Consider the following 19,554-nt stretch of genomic DNA (forward strand, 5'->3'; position numbering starts at 1 on the left):
GGAGGGTTTTTTTTATTAATAAAAACGCTTTTATTTTTTACTGTATACTGTAACTTTTAGTCCCCCTGGGGGACTTTCAGTATTACTGCAGTGAACTCCCGTAAAGATCACTGCAGTATACTTTATACAGCAATGATCGATCAGATCATTGCTGTATAGGGGCGGGTTCACACTACGGAATTCTCGCGGACAATGTGGACAATGGAATTCCGTCAGCTGTCCGCCCGCACATCTGGACGCCTTTCCGCCGGCCCCATAGACACCATTCTATGGGCCGGCGTATTCCGCTATACGCTGAAAGAAGTGTCATGTCACTTCTTTTAGCGGATTGCGGAATACGCCGGCCCATAGAATGGTGTCTATGGAGCCGGCGGAAAAGCGCGTGCCCATGCGGGCGGACAGCTGACGGAATTCCGCAGACATTGTCCGCGAGAATTCCGTAGTGTGAACCCGCCCTTACTCTGGTCAGCAGCAGACCAGAGGAATCGAATGCTGAGCTGGGATCAGCATCGGAGCGAAGCTGATGTGACACATGCCGGGACATGCCCCCAATATGTTTATCATGTTTTATATAAGGGCAGCTTAAAATCAATAGTTTTTAGGTGTCGGCAGCAAATGGGCCTCTGTGCCCTACAATGACAGGGCTGAATTTTAGCAGGTGGGCACAGCTGCATCATTATTACTATAGAGGGCAAAACGGGGATATTATTACTATATGAGGGCACAGCAGGCGGCATTATTACTAAATGGGGAGCACAGCAGGAGGCATTATTATTATATAGGGCACAGCGGGAACATTATTACCATATGGGGGAACAGCAGGGGGCATTATATGCTATATGGGAGCACAGCAGGGGACATTATTACTATATGGAGGGCACAGCAGGGTGCATTATTACTATATAGGGCACAGCTGGGGGCATTATTACTATATGGGAGCAAAGCAGGGAACATTATTACTATATGGAGGCACAGCAGGGGGTATTATTACTATATGGAGGGCACAGCAGGAGGTATTATTACTATATGGGGCACAGCAGGGTGCATTATTACTATATGGAGGCACAGCAGGGTGCATTATTACTATATGGAGGGCACAGCAAGAGACATTGCTACTATATGGAGGGAACAGCAGTGGGCATTATTACTATATAGGGCACAGCCGGGGGCATTATTACTATATGGGAGCACAGCAGGGGATATTATTACTATATGGAGGCACAGCAGGGGGCATTATTACTATATAGAGGCACAGCAGGGGGTATTATTACTATATGGAGGGCACAGCAGGAGGTATTATTACTATATGGGGCACAGCAGGGTGCATTATTACTATATGGAGGCACAGCAGGGTGCATTATTACTATATGGAGGGCACAGCAAGAGACATTGCTACTATATGGAGGGAACAGCAGGGTGCATTATTACTATATGGAGGGCACAGCAGGGTGTATTATTACTATATGGAGGGCACAGCAGGGTGCATTATTACTATATGGAGGCACAGCAGGAGACATTATTACTATATGGAGGCACAGCAGGAGACATTATTACTATATGGAGGCACAGCAGGAGACATTATTACTATATGGAGGCACAGCAGGAGACATTATTACTATATGGAGGCACAGCAGGAGACATTATTACTATATGGAGGGCACAGCAGGAGACATTATTACTATATGGAGGCACAGCAGGGTGCATTATTACTATATGGAGGCACAGCAGGGTGCATTATTACTATATGGAGGCACAGCAGGGTGCATTATTACTATATGGAGGGCACAGCAGGGTGTATTATTACTATATGGAGGGCACAGCAGGGTGCATTATTACTATATGGAGGCACAGCAGGAGACATTATTACTATATGGAGGCACAGCAGGAGACATTATTACTATATGGAGGCACAGCAGGAGACATTATTACTATATGGAGGCACAGCAGGAGACATTATTACTATATGGAGGCACAGCAGGAGACATTATTACTATATGGAGGGCACAGCAGGAGACATTATTACTATATGGAGGGCACAGCAGGAGACATTATTACTATATGGAGGCACAGCAGGGTGCATTATTACTATATGGAGGCACAGCAGGGTGCATTATTACTATATGGAGGCACAGCAGGGTGCATTATTACTATATGGAGGGCACAGCAAGAGACATTGCTACTATATGGAGGGAACAGCAGGGTGCATTATTACTATATGGAGGGCACAGCAGGGTGCATTATTACTATATGGAGGCACAGCAGGAGACATTATTACTATATGGAGGCACAGCAGGAGACATTATTACTATATGGAGGGCACAGCAAGATGCATTATTACTATATGGAGGCACAGCAGGGTGCATTATTACTATATGGAGGCACAGCAAGGGCATTATTACTATATGGAGTTAACACCAGTGGATCCTACCTACAGGGGACATCGCACATACAGTACCTACTCACTTGACTGCACAAGGAACCAAAAAGAAGTATGACTACTGTTTGAGACCTTATGGGTGTGAAAAGGCGAAGAAAGTTGCTGGAAAAGTATCCTAAGGATCCTAAGATGTTTGCCTGGCAGGTTCTGACCAGATGAATTGTAGCTGAAAGGAAACATCATGGAGGTCTGGGACAGATGAGAGGAAAAGGAAAGTGGACGCCTCCGATCACACAAGACATCACCTGTGCCTTGGTATTTTGTTGAACATTATTTGGTAGGGGTGCCCTGAGGCGGAGGGAGGACAGAGGGGGGGGCGCTATTTGCCTTCTTTGGATTGGGCACTGAAAAACTTTGTCACGGCCCCAAACGCAAAGCATTGTGTGGTCCTAGACTACAAATCCCGACATGCCATGCGAGCCGAGCTCACCAGCTTCCGCTACAGAAGACACGTGACATCTCACCGCCTTACCCAATCACGGGTCGGCTCTAATACGCTTAAAGATGTTATAAGCTGATTGGTTCATGTCAGTCTTCCCACCCCCGGCCCTGTTGCTCTTTCGCAGGGTTTTGCACCGCCCCTTTTCCGGCTTAGGCTCCACTGACAGAAGGCGTTTCTTAGGCGTCATTTCCGCCCCTTCCCTTCCTTTTGGAGACCCCGTGAGCCAGCGCGAGTCTCTTTCTCGTCCGGCAGACCAAGATGGCGGACGCTAAGGTGAGCGGTTCCGGCCTGGCGACTGTCCTGGGGCTCCTGTATTACTCCTATGCGGCTGCAGTGTGTAGCGGTGGGCCCATGAGGTGTTAGCGGAGCGCGGGGGGCAGCCTGGGCGCCCGGGGATGTGGTGTGCGGGTGGCGCGGGCCGGGGGCTCATGTGGTGTGCGGCCGCTCCTGTACACGTCTATGGCGGGTGTACCACGTGCTCTGCCGCCCAGCACTGTACGAGGAGCCGGCAGCGGACATCACGTGTGAGAGCTGCTCCTCCGTGCTGCCTCAGGCCTGCTGCTCCTCCGTCATCCAGCGTGTGCGCTTTGCGGCAGGATTCCAACTCGTGGCTCCACAGCTGCTGTTGTGAAACACGTTGCTTTACGTGTATGAATCTTCAGTGAGATGCAGTGTAGCAGCACTGACAGTCACCAGATACAGAGGGCTGATACCTAGAATCTGTCACACGGGCCATCAGTAGATGTCATGAATAAAACTACTTGTAGTAACTAGCAGTGATCAGGGGTTTGTGGACAACAAGCCAGTAACCTTTACTCTGAAAGGGATGTCCTCACCACAAACACTATCTACTGGATGGAGCATGACAGACTGATACAAGTGGCCCCCAGCAGTGGGTGAATCCTTCCCCATTGGGCTTCTCCCATCCCCTGATGCTGCTGATCTCAGTATATACCCCGGATTAGGCTATTGCTGTATACCAGTGTACTGTACCAGTATATTCCGCTCCTCATGCTGCTTGTGTATAAGGAGGTGACCTCCAGCAGTGGTGACAACTCCCAGCATCCCCTGACATCTGAAGGCTGTGCCAGGATGCTGGGAGTTCTGATCTGATTGGAATACTGACCCGAGGCCCCGTGGAGACTTCAGTCATTTGATGTGACAGTCGGCATCTAATTGTCCCCGGTTGTCGTGTGACTGTAACATGATAAACACCCCAAATCCTTGTTTGCTGCAAGTTGTATGCGACTTTGCCAGCATTGACCTCCATATAGATTGTGTGCCGCCGACCTCCCTATAAGCGCGTTGTATTTTCTGCAACCAAATTGCTGCAAAGATGTCTGCACCTTACTGTTGCTCGATGCCTTTTTTTCTATCATGTCACTCGTAATTAAAATTGTGCTCCCATGCTTGCACGGCGCAGGGAAAAAAAACTGCTTTTATGGGTATGCCAGCAAAACTTTATATACACTTTTTTTTTGAGAATTTCTGAGAACTGTAATTTACCTTCAGAAATCTCATCTTCCAGTACTTATCAGCTGCTGCATGTCCTGCAGGAAGTGGTGTATTACCAGCCTGACAGTGCTCTGATGCCACCTTGCCAACTGTCCAGAGCAGCTGCACATTCCCATAGAAAACCTCTTCTGCTCTCCATACTGGAAAAAATACCACTTCTTGTAGGACATACAGCAGCTGATAAGTACTGGAAGCCTGGCGACGTTTAAATAGAAGTAAATAACATCTCAGTTGATTTGAAAGAAAAAAAGAATTCATGGAGTACCCCTTTAAATGGGGTTCTATACATAAAAATTTTGTTATAAAAAGGACACAATTGTGGACCTCAGTTACTTGGTACTGCTGCTGGGACGTTGCAGGACGTATGGCTCATTCCCATTTAGTACTTCTCAGACAGCCCTCTCAGCCACTCACTAAGACTGCATTCACACATAACACTGATGTAGAAGGCCTGTAACGTGGTGTGCGTTATCACCAGAACCATGTGGTCACTATGAGAATGTTAGACGAATCTAGGATGAAGGCATGTCTCTTACTTTCATCCTCTGCTCCGTTCCTGTGCAGTTTTAATGTAGTACTCTGTAATGCTGCGTTTACACGGAACGATTATCGTGCGAATTCGCACGATAACTATCAAATTCGAACGCTAATCGTAAGTGTAAATGCTGCAAACGATCAAACGAGAAATCGTTCATTTTGATCTTACAACATGTTCCAAAATCATCGTTCACAAAAAAATTCGCAGATCGTTCCGTGTAAAGTCCGCCGATTTTACCAATGTGTGAGATAGGCTTAAGCGATCGCACAACGAATTTCCGTACGATATATCGTACCGTCTAAACGCTGACCGTTATGAAAAATCGTTACTCTGACATCTTTAATCGTACGATTGGGCCAATTATTGTTTTGTGTAAACGCAGCATTAGGTAAGGCTGTTTGGCGCGCTCATCCAGCCCACCCCTGGCGGGCTTGCTGCACTAATTAGAACGGATAGGCCGCCTGAGGCAGTGCTCTAAATTCTTACTGTACAGAGAACTAAATTAAAACTGCATGGCAATGGTGCTGAAGATGAAGGTAAGACGTCTTCATCCTGAGCACCCCATGCTTTATAGGCAGCTATGAGCAACTTAGATTCGTCTAACCTGCTGATAGTTCCCCTGTAAAAATCATGGTGGTGTGTGCACCCTCTGCGTTTGCTATATTTTTATATTGAGTCATTGACTGCACTTCTGCTCATTGTACTTGTAACTGACAAAGTTCTTAAATTCTCCTTTAGGCCAAAAAGGTGCCTAAGAAGCTCGTCCAGGGGGGTCTCCCAGGCTTCTACAAGAACTTGGGCGGAGGATTCAAAGCTTCAAGTCAGGTAAGTGAAGTCAGCCGCTTATCTGGGTACACTTCTGTGCCTATTCATTAGTATAGCTAGGGTTATGTGTAAGTTTTCCTCTATTTCGATAAAAGTAATTGTGATGGCAGATAACACTTTATGGTATCTGTTAAATATACCCCATGAGCCTTTCAATACCTGTTCACGAGATATACAATAGGCTATACGTGATTAAAGGTATGCCTGACTGACCTTACCACCTGTAGGCTATAATGACATTCTATTAATGTATTAAAATAGACTCTGGTGTAATGAGTATACTCTTCCTTACCCCATTCTGCTACTGCATGGATGCCTCCCTGCTACCATCTTTTTCCTGTGACGTCCCTCTAGTGGAGGAACAACCTGCTCAGTCACTGCTGCGGGGGCGAATCCGCCTTAATGATTGGCTGTGTAGATAGTTCCTATGGGGACAGGGAGGAAGTGGAAAGCAGTGGAGACTGGGGTGGGGGTTTAGGGTAGGCGAGTATGCTCTTTTACTTTAGTCGGAGTTCATTTACAAAATCCTTATACTGCAGCAATTATACCCTTAAACATATGGTAAGATCGGAAGGTAAACGTGCACACAGTGTATAGCATTAGGTCATAAATGTAGAAAGGGTTGGCCACGAATGGTAAAATTGCTCAGTGTACAGTATTAGTAGGTGTACTTACTGACAGCAGCTCCCTGTGTACCTCATAGAGCTAAAATCAGACTCCCCTCCTCCAGCCTGGGCTGCCCTGCTCTGTGGTGAGTCTGTCCATAAGTTGGCCGAAATGGAGGAGCATGTGACCCTGCCTACAGTGTCCACCACTGAGCCTGTATATGCCTATAGTGGACACTGAGGGTGTGGCATGGTCACATGCTCCATGTCAGCCATCTTATGGACAGACTCGCCACAGAGGAGGGACATCACAGCCTGGAGGAAGGGAGCCTGATTTTAGCTCTGAGGCACATAGGGAGCTGCTATCGACAGAGTACAACTACTAATACTGTACACTGAACGATTTTACTATAAAGTGGCCAACCCCTTTATGTTTAGAAAATAGGGGGGTTGTGTATTAACAGCGCCTGACCAGTTTCAGGAGACCTGTGCACATAGAAAGTGGCTAATTGTCATTTTGTTGAGGGGATTTCTTTGAAGGTTTAGAATCTGTATGGGATTGCTGCTTGGGAGCAGACAAATCTTTTAGCCTTGTCATTGATGAACTTTGTGATTGATTTTCACTAAAATGAAACCATTTCACATGCACTACCATCTGAGACGGCTGACAGGCAGTAGTGGTCTGCACCGCTGCATTTCTGCATCTGTTTCATGTGTTGTCATTTTATGCAGGTTCTGGTCATCGATGGCAGAGGACATCTCCTTGGGCGTCTCGCTGCTATTGTTGCTAAACAAGTGTTGCTTGGTAAGTGTGGATAATTAGATTCATGTAGAAAATACTGTATGGTCATTGATGAGCCTAAAGTTTCTCATACGAGTTTAATCGACCATGAGATAACTTTACATGCACTACCATCTGAGGCCAATATGTTAACTACACATATAAACTAAAATTCTGTTCATTTATGTCTAATACAATATTTTTAAATCTCCAGGACGCAAAGTAGTAGTTGTAAGATGTGAAGGAATCAACATTTCCGGAAACTTCTACCGTAACAAACGTAAGTGTTCTAGTTTAAGCACCCTGCATATTTGGTACAGATGCATATACTTTGAGTATATTAAATGGAATCTGTCAGGTCTCTGGAACTTTACACACCACATGCCATGGGACCTGACAGGTCAGAAGAACAGCATTGCAATGCTGGAGCTCTGCAACACTGTAGAGTGTCCCAGGGCATTTGTTGTCAGAGCAGTTAGTCATGCAGTGCACCCCCTCCTGCAAGTCAAGCTTTGTACACTGTGACAGACCACCTATATATTACCACTGCAGTTATCATCAGCAAGAACATGGCTGATATACTCAGAGGTATCTGTTGCCAGCACTAACTACTACTATAGATGCCTCCCTCTGTCAGTGCATTGGCACTAGGATGCCAGTGAGTTACTGTTTAAGCTTTGTAGCCTAACAGAGGCCCCATATTTTCTATAAAAAGGAAGGGTTGTTGACCTCAGATCAACCAAAACACGGTAGAGAAATAATTGTTTCTCAGTCTGTGAATCTAGGGACATTGTTCAAGCATTATTGCTTTGAATGCACTTAGTCTCTTCCACCTAGCCAGAATCCTGCTCCACGCTGAGGTGTAAAACCCCAAAACAGCTGTCTGTGGATAGATACCTTCGGTATGTCCTAAGTTGTGTCATACTTGGCACTGGCTTGTTGGAATGTTTCCCTCACTGTAGACTTTCTCATTTGCTTGGTTATTCCTTCCCAGTAGAAGGTCTTGCTGGCTCACCAATGTTGAGGAACACGTCATAGCAGCTCTGCAGTATTTTTGCCCATATTTTCTATAGACGTATAACAGGCAGTAATGCTTTGGAAGAAGTATTACTGTGTTACAGAAGCCATACAGAATAGTTTTTTCCCTTGTGGAATAAGTAAAATTTAGACCGCGTGGTTACACTGTAGTACCACTGCAGGTGTAACAAAGTCTACATCAGACGCAAGGGGAATTTTAAAAGTTTCCAAAGGGGAGGTAGACATGTAAATCAACAGTAAAAAGCTTATAAAAATGTCCTCCACAGCTTTACCTAATTAAGCGCATAACTTAATCATAAGGATTCTATAGATTAAGCAGGTCACTTTACTATTCCAGCCTTACCAGGTTAGCTGCTCATGTTGTCGTGTTGACTAACAATATGAGTATAATGTTGGCATCATTATGCAAGTGCTTACATGAGATTTTTTTATTTTTTTTCCCCTACAATAGTTAAGTATCTTGCTTTCCTGCGCAAACGTATGAACACAAACCCTTCCCGTGGGCCATACCACTTCAGAGCACCCAGCCGCATCTTTTGGAGGACTGTAAGAGGTAAAGCTGAACTTACACTATATATTTTCCTTGCAGACGTCAGTAGCTTGATCTGGTCAGCCTTAAAAAATTAAAAAAAAATGTATTTGAGTATCAGCCAGGACAGCTGCTGCTGGAGCAGCAGCAAAGTCGACTTGTAATGCAGAGGTTTGGGTTATAAGCCGTGTGTGATGGAAAAGCGTGCAACTTCTATTCTGATCCAGTGGAAGTTGCTCACATTTCTATTGCACGTGATTCTTAACCGAGGATACCTAAACGTCAGCATTGAGTCTACTTTGCTGGTAGGTACTCTTTAAACTTTATAGTATTTAGCATGATGCAAAGTTTCTAGATTTGTAATGAGTGGACTCTCACAGGATCTTAGAGGTTTACTATTCACTTCTCTGTATTCAGGTATGCTGCCACACAAGACCAAGAGAGGACAGGCTGCTTTGGAGAGGCTGAAGGTCTTTGATGGTATCCCACCTCCTTATGACAAGGTAAGTTGTCTTTTTACCAATGCATTGCTGTGCTAAGGCACTTTTTATAAGAGGTGATTTTAAAATGGCTTTTCTGCTTATAGAGGAAGCGTATGGTGGTCCCTGCAGCCCTGAAGATCGTGCGCCTGAAGCCAACAAGAAAGGTATGCAGCACCTGGCTCCTGACATAGCCTGGCTTATGTTGGTTTTACCCTATTGGTGTTTTAATTTGGATTTTTGTGGCCATATACCAAATATTATTTGGATCTTGTGTAGTTCGCATACCTTGGTCGCCTTGCCCATGAAGTTGGCTGGAAGTACCAAGCTATTACTGCCACTCTTGAAGAGAAGAGGAAGGAAAAGGCCAAGCTGCACTACAAGAAAAAGAAGCTGGTCATGGTAAGTTGAAGGGATGCAGTTTATAATGGTCTACTGTAGGGAGTATGTCAGGGAATATCAAGGATGCATTTAAAAGGGTGCTCCGGACAGGGGGGGCTTTTTTCCTCATGTGGGGGAGAGATGAAGGCAACAACGTACACTACCTCCCTGATTCCAGCGTCGGGTCCCGCATTTTGCTACTCCGGTATGCGATGCCCGGCTGCTTCCTGGTCTGTGGTGCAGCTTGAGATGTAATGTTTTCAGGCCATTCAGCAGCTGTAGCAGGATCCCACCTCCAGCAAAATGCGGGACCCAGGGAGGTAAGTGGTCGACGTCTCCTTCATTCACCCTCTCCCCGGCCATAGCTACTGTTCTCCAGTAGTCATAATTGGACATGTCATGTTTGTTTTCTGATCTATAGGATTTTATTACTGGACTACTAAACCTTTTTAGGACTAGTCAAATTGTCCACCACTAGCTTTTACATATCGATAGGATGGTACAGCATAATCCATTTCAGCCTTGCCATTGATGAACTTTGTGCTTGAGTTTCAGTACAATGAAACAATTTCACATGCACTACCATCTGAGGTGGCTGATGGTAATGACGTAAACTGTCTGCATCACTATGCATGAGTATCCAGGGCTGGATCAGCGCTTGTATAAATGGTTTTTATCTACAAGATGTATGTAAAGTAGAATACCTTTTAGTGTTGGAGATTTTACTCGCTGTTCATAAGGGATTTACATGTAATGCATTAGCCTACCCTGGTACCACTGTGGCTGCTTCTGCTCATCTTAGTCATGCTTCTGATCCTTGCACTCTATTTGTATATTATACCATGAGGGAGAACAACCATTAAATGTTCCTTTTCTACACATGAAGTGGACTAGTGCCATACTTGCAGTTGATGTACATCTGTATTGAATGAAACCTTTTTCCCACTCCTGCCATTATTTGCAGGTTGAGCACTGTATGTAGTACCCAGTCTATTCATTTCTTCTCCTTTTTCAGAAACTGAAGAAACAGGCAGAGAAGAACGTTGAAAGCAAAATTGCAAAGTACACAAATGTCCTGAAGCAGTACGGTGTCCTCGTCTAAATATCCACACACATTTGGAATAAATATTTGAAGAAATATTGGTGGTTGCGTGTCTGAGCTGTTTTTCACACACTGTGACCTCACTTTGTTGTTGATCTGTAACAGGCAGGCATTGAATCATTCACCTCATGGCAATTAAAAAAAATAGTGAAGCCCTTGCTTGTGCTCGGTAAACAATACCTCAGTCACTTATAAGGAGCCTGTTGGTCATTTGAAACGTTTGAGTTTGGCTGCCGCTTCCTATGATCTGTGGGCCTACTTTATTGCGATAAAACACAGAGATCTTGCAGGATTTGTGCTGTGTTCATTGGGATAAAAAAAAACTCTAATCCTGTCTGTAGAGATGACATTAAGTCAACTAAGGGTCCATTTACACAGAAAGATTATCTGCCAAAGATTTGAAGCCAAAGCCAGGAATGGTTTTGAAAAGAGGATAAATCTCAGGCTTTCCTTTATGACCTGATCTGTTTAGTCTGTTTCTGGCTTTGGCTTCAAATCTTTGGCAGATAATCTTTGTGTGTAAGTGGACCCTAAGCTGTACAGCTAAAATCTGACAGAAGTATTTAGCGTTGTGTTCAGCATTAGATCACAACTGTACTGATAACTTTAAAGGGAACCAAAAGAGATAAAAATCAAATCACTTTTACTCATAAGCTGATAACCCAACATAAAGCTAATGCATTTAGACTTTATAGTAAATGCCTAATTTCTTCTTACTTGACCCCCTAAAATGGTGTCATATGTCATCTGTCCAAAAGAAAAGCTCCTATAGGGCTTCATCAATCAGAAAGAAGGTAATGGTTTTTAAGACACTGCAGTGATTTAACGTTTTGGTCCTTGAAAAGCATTACTGGCAATATAATTAGGGTATTCCCATCTCATATTAAATAGTTTTGCAAATACATTCATTTAGCAGTCTTGCCTCCTGGTACAGCTCTAGGCTATGTTCCCACACAGTATTTATTTTTTTTTCTCAGTATTTTGCAACTAAAACCGGGAGTTGATTGAAAACACTCAAAGGCTATGTTCACGCAGTGTTGAAATTGAGTGGTCGTCATTTAATGGCAAATTAGCATTTTAAAACAGCAGTTTGTCATTAAATGACGGACATCCACTTTAATTTCGATAGTGTGTGAGCATAGCCTTTCTGGGTTTTCAATCCACTCCTGGGTTTGGTTGCAAAGATACTGTGGGGACATAGCCCTTCAGTGGGCCCTCAAGTTACAATGTTTGGCCTGGAACCAGTTAAAAATTATGTTGAAACTGTTGCATCCTAAGAGCATAACTCTATGGAAAACTGGTAACTGGTTCTGAACCCCCACCAAATGAGAGAAATAAGCAGATAACTGACATGGATAAAGCAAGTCCCTACATACGACAGTCAGGAAGACCACTGGAGACTGTTACTTTCTATGTAGAGAACTGGAGTGGTTATAGGGTTCTGCATAGATTGTAGGATGCCATTATCTGGTGTCCAGATCTCATCCTGACAGCACTACTTGACATGTGGTATCACTCTGTACTGTAGAGAGGAGATAGTAGACAGACAGTTACTGCATGCACTTCAGTAATACTGGGGTTTTACCAGTAAAATTGCCACTTTTATTGGGCGATCTAGATATTTACATGCTGCAGATCTGGACTGTCCATAGCATTGTATGTTGAGTCTGGTCTCAGGTTATGATTATTTAAAAAGGACCATTGTATGTTAAAAATATTGTAGCCTGAGGCAATTGTAAATTGATGGACCACTGCCATAGATATTTTGCAGTGCACTGATTTTTGTGGTGACTTGGCCAAAAAATCTTGTGCTGCATCTGCAGGTGATGGCAGGGCTGTTAAAGGGAAACAGCAGGTTAGATTAAAGGGGTTATCAGCGCTACAAAAACATGGCCACTTTTCCCCCTACTGTTGTCTCCAGTTCAGGTGCAGTTTGCAATTAAGCTCCATTTACCTTAATGGAACTTAGTTTCAAAACCCCACCCAAACTGGAGACAACAGTAGGGGGAAAGTGGCCATGCTGGATAACACCTTTAACAGCTGTTATGTTCCCATATTGCTGAGAACCCAGAGGCAGAAGGTAGTTTTCATACCTCATTGCTGTCTTCCTGCAATCCTCATTTTATTGTGCTAGGCAGCCTGGTGCACTGGGGGTGGTACTTCAGCCTTCAGGGCATTGATGTGTCTGCCAGTTGCCTCTTCATTAATATTGCGGTGGTGATTTGTAGTTTCATAACTCCCACTGCTCACTGCTGCAGAACCCTGGATGTATATTTATGTAGAGAGGAAGGTGGATCAGTGGAGGGATGTCGTGTAGCTCCCAGTGCACCAAACTGCTTAACATTTGAGGTACAAAATTAAAGGGAAAAAAATGGCAAAAAAAAAGTTTCTGCCTTGTCAATTAAAAACATATATTTAAAATACAGTGATGCCTTGGTTTACAAGCATAATTTGTTCTGGGACTGTGCTTGTAATCCAAATCACTCTTAAACAAAAGCAAGTTTTTCCCCATAAATCACTGATATGCAGACAATTGGTTCCACACCCCAAAATATTTTTTCTGAATAACAGGTAAAACAAATGTAAAAAAAAATTAGAAACAGCTGAATATGTAATATTAGAAGTTACTTTACAGTATAGGAAACAGCATGTGGAGTGAAATGTATAGTAAGTGCATAAACCTGAAAAGAACAGCAGCAGTTTGTAGATACAGGATGGAGCTGCAGGTCCCCATAATGCAGTAGTGTAGTACAACAGGCTAGAATAGAGAAGCAGGGCTACTGTCAGAGGTCTGTGTGGTCACATGACAGCAATGAGGAAGAGGGTGTGTTCAGTGTGGACCAATCAGGAAGTGAGAATCACAGCTGTGCAGGACGACGGTGACAGACACTTCTCTAGACAGCAGTGTTAAAGGGGTTATCCAGTGCTACAAAAACATGGCCACTTTTCCCCTTTCTGTTGTCTCCAGTTCAGGTGTGATTTGCAATTAAGCCCTATTTACTTTTGATAGAACTAAGTTTCAAAACCCCACCCAGACTAGAGACAACAGTAGGGGGAAAAGTGGCAATGTTTTTTGTAGCGCTGGATAACCCCTTTAATGGCTGAGTGTGAGTGCAGGCACATTATAGCAGGAATGGAGAGGGTGGGAAACACAAGAGCTGACAGACTGCAGGGAGCATGAAGGAATAAGCAGGGCAGATGTGGGCACATAGAGGGGTTACAGCTATGAAGAGAATACCTCCACAGTTCTGTCCCCTGATAACAGCCCCAGCCTGAAGTGGATCTGCCATAATTTGGAAGGTGAGGGAGACTTTCTGGGTCAGCGTACAGGGCTGTATACCTTGCTATGCAGACCATGCCTCTCCCCCACTCTACCTCCCACCCAGTACAGGGAGCTCTTAATCAAAGTTAAGGATGGGTTCAGACTAGGAAATTCGTGCGGATTGCGTTGCCTGTACGCGCTCACGGCCGGGCACCTCTCCACCCGTGCCATAGACACCATTCTATGCACGGGCGGATTCCGCATTCCGCCAAAAGAATTGACACGTCAATTCTTTTGAAGGATAGCGAAATCAACCGGCCCATAGAATGGTGTCTATGGAGTTGGCGGAAAGGCACACGGCCGTGAGCGCGTTCTAGCGACTGAATTCGGCAGAACTTATCCGCGCAAATTTCGTAGTCTGAACCCACCCTAACTCTTAAACCAAGGTGGTACTGTACAGGCCTTTTAACCTCTTAAGGACACATGACGTACCCGTACGTCATGCACCCGCAAGAGGTGTTCAGAGCGGGGCGTGGCGGCGACCCTGCTCTGAACCGCTGCGGTTCCAGGTGCAGCGTGTAGCCCGGGACTGCGGGTATTAGCGGGCATGGGTCAATTGCAGTGCCCGCTAATACAGTAATCAGATGTAGCTGTCAAAATGACAGCTGCATCCGATTACCGGATGCAGCATTTCCCTGGTGTCTAGTGGCGGAGATTGCTCCTCCGGGACTGGTGCTGGCCGGGGCTGAAAGGAGCAGCAGCTGAAAGCATCCGAGTGCCGATCTCATTGATCTACAGCAAAGATCTCAATGAGAGATCAGTATACTTATACTAGAAGACCCCCAGGGGGTCTTCTAGTATAAGTGTAAAAACAAAAAAGTGTTATTAGTAAAAAGCCCCCTCCCCTAATAAAAGTCAGAATCACCCCCCTTTTCCCAGGTTTTAAATAAAAGTAAATAAACATGTTTTCTATCGCCGCGTGCGTAATCGCCTGAACTATTAATCTCATTTCTGATCTCAGATAAGATCAGATAATATAAAAGTTATACATGTTACATATTGATGTAATCGTAACGACTTGAGGAACATGCACAAGTCAGTTTTACCCTAGGTCGAATGGCGTAAAAACAAAAAACACCTAAATAAAAAAGCAATTTTTTTTATTTTTTTTTTAACTTCACCACACATTGAATTTTCTGCTGGTTTCGCAGTGTACTTTATGCAAATATTCAGCCTGTCATTGCAAAGTACAATTAGTGTCGCTAAAAATAAGGGCTCATGTGGGTCTCTAGGTGGAAAAATGCGAGTGCTATGGCCTTTTAAACACAAGGAGGAAACAACTAAAATGCAAAAATGAAAATTGGCTCCGTCCTTAAGGGTATATTCACACAGGCGGGCTCGCAGCGAGATTCTCGCTGCGAGCCCGGCAGGTCCTGTCAGTTCCCATACACTACATACTTGCTGCGGTCTAAACGACCGCAGCGAGTATGTAATTATACCGCCCTTAACCCCTTCTACTCCCGCCGGCTCCCCCGCTGTAAGCAGCATACATTACCTGTCCTCGCTGCATGGTGTGGCGTCCTGCTCTCCCGTCCGGCCAATTAGTGTGTTGCCCAGCCGCAGCCACTGATTGGCCGGGCGGGAGAGCAGGACGCCGGACCCGTGCAGCGAGGACAGGTAATGTATGCTGCTTACAGCGGGGGAGCCGGCGGGAGTAGAAGGGGTTAAGGGCGGTATAATTACATACTCGCTGCGGTCGTTTAGACCGCAGCAAGTATGTAGTGTATGGGAACTGACAGGACCTGCTGGGCTCGCAGCGAGAATCTCGCTGCGAGCCCGCCCGTGTGAATATACCCTAAGAGGTTAAACAGCTCAGCTCCTTTACGATGTGCAGATCTTTCAATCTGGGTAGGTTGTAGCTTTTGTAGCATCCTGTGCTGTGGCCTTCTCCTGAACATGGTCCTGCAGTTTGTCCAAATGCCTCTGTGCACATCCATTATTTGGCCTTTCCCAGTGTGGAGTCCTTGCTAACTTTGGGGCTATAGTATGGTCACTACTTTAGCCTACTTCCAGTTTTTGAATTTAGGGGGCCTAGGGTGACATTTAATGCTCCTAGCCACCAAGGATTACTTAGCTAATATTTAGTGGCCTCCGCTTCTCTGGTTATCTGAAGTGGGAAAATGTATATGGTTGTGCCCCTACAATAATAGGGATACAATTTAGTCAATAATGTATGCTACTTTTTGGTAGTCACTAGAGGTGAGCAAGCCTTGGGCACACTGGTTTTTTAGACCCTTAGCATGTGGCACATGATTACTGGTGTCTGGAGATATTGCATGCAGCCCTAGGTAGTCCTAGAAAAAATGACTGTATCCATGTTTTCCAGGCAGCCTTAGCACTGCATCCAACTTCCGCCACCAGTAATTGAATGCCGCTCACTTTTGTATCATAGTCTCCTACTAGAGATGAGTGAAACCACAGTAGGCTGTATCCATGTTTTCAAAGCAGCCCTAGGCTACATCCATCTTCTCCAGCCATTGGGAGTCAAATGCCGAACAGTCGGGGATTCACAGACCTGAACTTACTGTAGTTTTGTTCATCTTTATCTCTTACCTGTTACTGGAGGAAACCTACACTGTAGCTATAACTTTACTGCAGGGTCCATGCTGAACACTTGCGCACTGGTGATATTGCAGTTATTGGGGATTGTTAAAGAAAATTTTCATGTCGTGGGAACTAATTACATTTTACATGTAAAGGCTAAAAAAAAAGTCTCGGATGGAACAAAAGAGTTTCTCAGTTGCCTGGCAACTAATGCAGTAAATGTAAAGGTTAAAGAGTGTGGTTTTGTGTACTACAGCTGCAAAGCGAGTGCTGGGAAATCAGGCTGAGATTATACTATTACTAGGCTAGGCTGAATAACGGGGCACTTTACTTCAAGCTGGTACTTTGTTACCTTCTCCAAATGGGCATATGAAAAAAAAAATTATTCTAATGTGGACAGAGCACAGTACAGGTAGCATTCTGTTCTTTCTAGAATCCTATTTATTGTTTCCTGCATCTCACAGACCTCAGCAAATTGCTGAATTAGGTGGAGGCTGCACAAGATCTCACACAGAGCCAGGCCAGGGACAGCTGAGCTTCAGGAGGCGGTGCGTCAAACAGGGGGTGGGTGATTGGACCATGCTAATCAGATTCGCAGCACCTGCACAGTCTGTGCTCTATTTATTTTTGGTTGTACCCTCCATCAATTCGCTTGTTATCCCCTATCCTATAGATAATGATAGAGGATTAAGGGTACAAACACACGGCTTATACGCCGCGTATTTACTGCTGCGATACGCAGCAGATTAGATCTAAATAACTGAACACAGTATCAAATCTGCTGCGTATCTGCTAACCCACTTGACGTATTTGCTGCGTGAATCAGTCTTAAAAATAAGCAGGCAAAACGCAGGTTGGCTTTATGGGTACAAACCCACTTGACGTATTTGCTGCGTGAATCAGTCTTAAAAATAAGCAGGCAAAACGCAGGTTGGCTTTATAGGATTGTTCTGAGTTAAAATACGCAATTGCGTATTTTTGAAGCGTGAAGCTTGTTGTTAGCAAAGCATCAGTTGTTAACAACCTGTGCGAAAAACGCATGTAGCTTCATGCTTCAAAAATACGCAATTGCGTATTTTAACACAGAACAATTGTATAAAGCCAACCTGCGTTTTGCCTGCTTATTTGACTGATTCACGCAGCAAATACGTCAAGTGGGTTTGTACCCTTAAGGTTTTTTTTTTTGTTTGTTTTTTTTTGTTAGTACCTTGCTTTAACAATGTTATATCACTTTGTAATATAACTTGATAAAAATAAGTAAAGTGCTACCTTGATTTAAGAGTGACTTGGATTTAGAGCGTTTTGCAAGAAGAGCTTCCAGATTTTCAAAATTGTAACTTGGTTTAAGAGCATTGCTTTGGTTTAAGAGCTCCCTGTACTGGGTCTACAGCAGGGTTTCTCAACCTGCGGTACGCGAACCCCAGGGGGTACGCACCGCAGGCTGAGGGGGTACGCCGGGAGGTGGGGGAAACAATACTTTTGTTTTGGGTGCCGGGACACTGCTATCAACCAGCAATGTCCCGGCACCTATTACTGCTGCTGCTCTCACCTCCTTCCCCCAGCAGTAGCTCACCACTGTTCTGTGGAGTACGGGGCTTGGTGAGGCTGCTAGGGGAAGGAGGAAGAGGATCAGGCTGCCGGGGGCTCCAGGAGGATATGTGGCAGCCTGGGGACGAGTCCCGGGCAGGCTGCCTGAGGTAAGAGGAGAGGAGATGTGGTGGCGGCAGGCTAATGTCCCTGCAGGTGGCCGGACCAGCAGGGCCTCAATGTCAGTCAGTTGTGAGGGGGGTTGTGGTGCCCGAGGCTCCTGCAGTGGATTGTGGATCGGGAGATGGGGCGCCCCCATGTACTACGGCTAACACTGCCGGTGGAAGTGCGGTGCCCCATCTCCCGGTCCACAATCCACTGCTGCAGGAGCCTCCGGCAGGGTAGCCCTGCGCACCACAACCTCGCTGACCTGGTTCCCTGACCGGGAGCTGGCCTGAGACCCCTCTCAGAATAGCAGATCCCTCTCCACATCCTCTCCCCCTTCTCTCTCACCCCTAAACCTCCTCCCTCCACCTCTTCTCTACCCCCTCTTTACCCCCATCATCTCCCACCTCCACCTCCTCTGTACCCCCATCATCTTCTTCCTACCCCCATCATCTCCTCTCTCCCCCTCCACCTCCTCTGTACCCCCATCATATCCTCTCTCCACCTCCTCTGTATCCCCCCACCTCCTCTCTACCCCTCCACCTCCTCTGTACACCTCCACCTCCTCTGTACCCCCCCACCTCCTCTCTACCCCCCCACCTCCTCTCTACCCCCATCATCTCTCTCCACCTCCTCTGTACCCCTCCACCTCCTCTCTACCCCCCCACCTCCACTCTACCCCCCCACCTCCTCTGTACCCCCCTACCTCCTCTGTACCCCCATCATCTCCTCTCTCCCCTTCTACCTCCTCTGTACCCCCATCATCTCCTTTCTCCACCTCCTCTGTACCCCATCATCTCCTCTCTCCCCCTCCACCTCCTCTGTACCCCCATCATCTCCTCTCTCTCCCCCTCCTCTGTACCCCCATCATCTCCTCTCTCCACCTCTTCTGTACCCCCATCATCTCCTCTTTACCCTTCCACCTCCTCTGTACCCCCCCACCCACCTCCTCTGTGCCCCCATCATCTCCTCTCTCCCCCTCCACCTCCTCTGTACCCCCATCATCTCTGTACCCCTCCACCTCCTCTGTACCCCCCACCTCCTCTCTAACCCCCCCCACCTCCTCTCTACCCCTCCACCTCCTCTGTACCCCCATCATCTCCTTTCTCCACCTCCTCTACCCCCATCATCTCCTCTCTCCCCCTCCACCTCTTCTGTACCCCCATCATCTCCTCTGTACCCCCATCATCTCCTCTCTCCACCTCCTCTGTACCCCCCCACCTCCTCTCTACCCCATCATCTCTCCACCTCCTCTGTACCCCCATCATCTCCTCTCCACCTCCTCTGTACCCCCATCATCTCCTCTGTACCCCCATCATCTCCT

At 45.8% G+C, this 19,554-nt stretch overlaps 1 protein-coding gene and 3 non-coding genes across 4 annotated transcripts; all 4 read left to right on the forward strand.

Annotated features, from left to right (window-relative positions):
• Positions 1 to 3,046: 3,046 nt before the first annotated feature.
• On the forward strand, positions 3,047 to 10,710 carry RPL13A (ribosomal protein L13a). Its single transcript, XM_069966939.1, has 9 exons — positions 3,047 to 3,152; positions 5,671 to 5,757; positions 7,095 to 7,167; positions 7,358 to 7,423; positions 8,633 to 8,734; positions 9,128 to 9,213; positions 9,297 to 9,356; positions 9,469 to 9,591; positions 10,586 to 10,710. Exons 1-9 carry the CDS (start codon positions 3,138 to 3,140, stop codon positions 10,670 to 10,672), a joined length of 699 nt encoding a protein of 232 aa, XP_069823040.1. The 5' UTR covers positions 3,047 to 3,137; the 3' UTR covers positions 10,673 to 10,710.
• LOC138790423 (small nucleolar RNA Z195/SNORD33/SNORD32 family) lies at positions 6,953 to 7,027 on the forward strand. The gene has a single exon (XR_011363079.1). It is a non-coding gene; the product is annotated as a small nucleolar RNA Z195/SNORD33/SNORD32 family (small nucleolar RNA).
• On the forward strand, positions 7,206 to 7,288 carry LOC138790420 (small nucleolar RNA Z195/SNORD33/SNORD32 family). The gene has a single exon (XR_011363077.1). It is a non-coding gene; the product is annotated as a small nucleolar RNA Z195/SNORD33/SNORD32 family (small nucleolar RNA).
• Positions 10,092 to 10,166, forward strand: LOC138790422 (small nucleolar RNA Z195/SNORD33/SNORD32 family). The gene has a single exon (XR_011363078.1). It is a non-coding gene; the product is annotated as a small nucleolar RNA Z195/SNORD33/SNORD32 family (small nucleolar RNA).
• Positions 10,711 to 19,554: the final 8,844 nt, after the last annotated feature.

Source organism: Dendropsophus ebraccatus, chromosome 4 (assembly GCF_027789765.1).
Source record: "Dendropsophus ebraccatus isolate aDenEbr1 chromosome 4, aDenEbr1.pat, whole genome shotgun sequence".
In the NCBI taxonomy this organism is placed as follows: domain Eukaryota; kingdom Metazoa; phylum Chordata; class Amphibia; order Anura; family Hylidae; genus Dendropsophus; species Dendropsophus ebraccatus.

What these genes read in the sequence shown, in the direction of transcription:
- RPL13A (XM_069966939.1), top strand. An exon ending in GATTCAAAGCTTCAAGTCAG is followed by an intron (nt 5,758 to 7,094) that starts GTAAGTGAAGTC and finishes CATTTTATGCAG; the next exon opens with GTTCTGGTCATCGATGGCAG. An exon ending in TGCTAAACAAGTGTTGCTTG is followed by an intron (nt 7,168 to 7,357) that starts GTAAGTGTGGAT and finishes TTAAATCTCCAG; the next exon opens with GACGCAAAGTAGTAGTTGTA.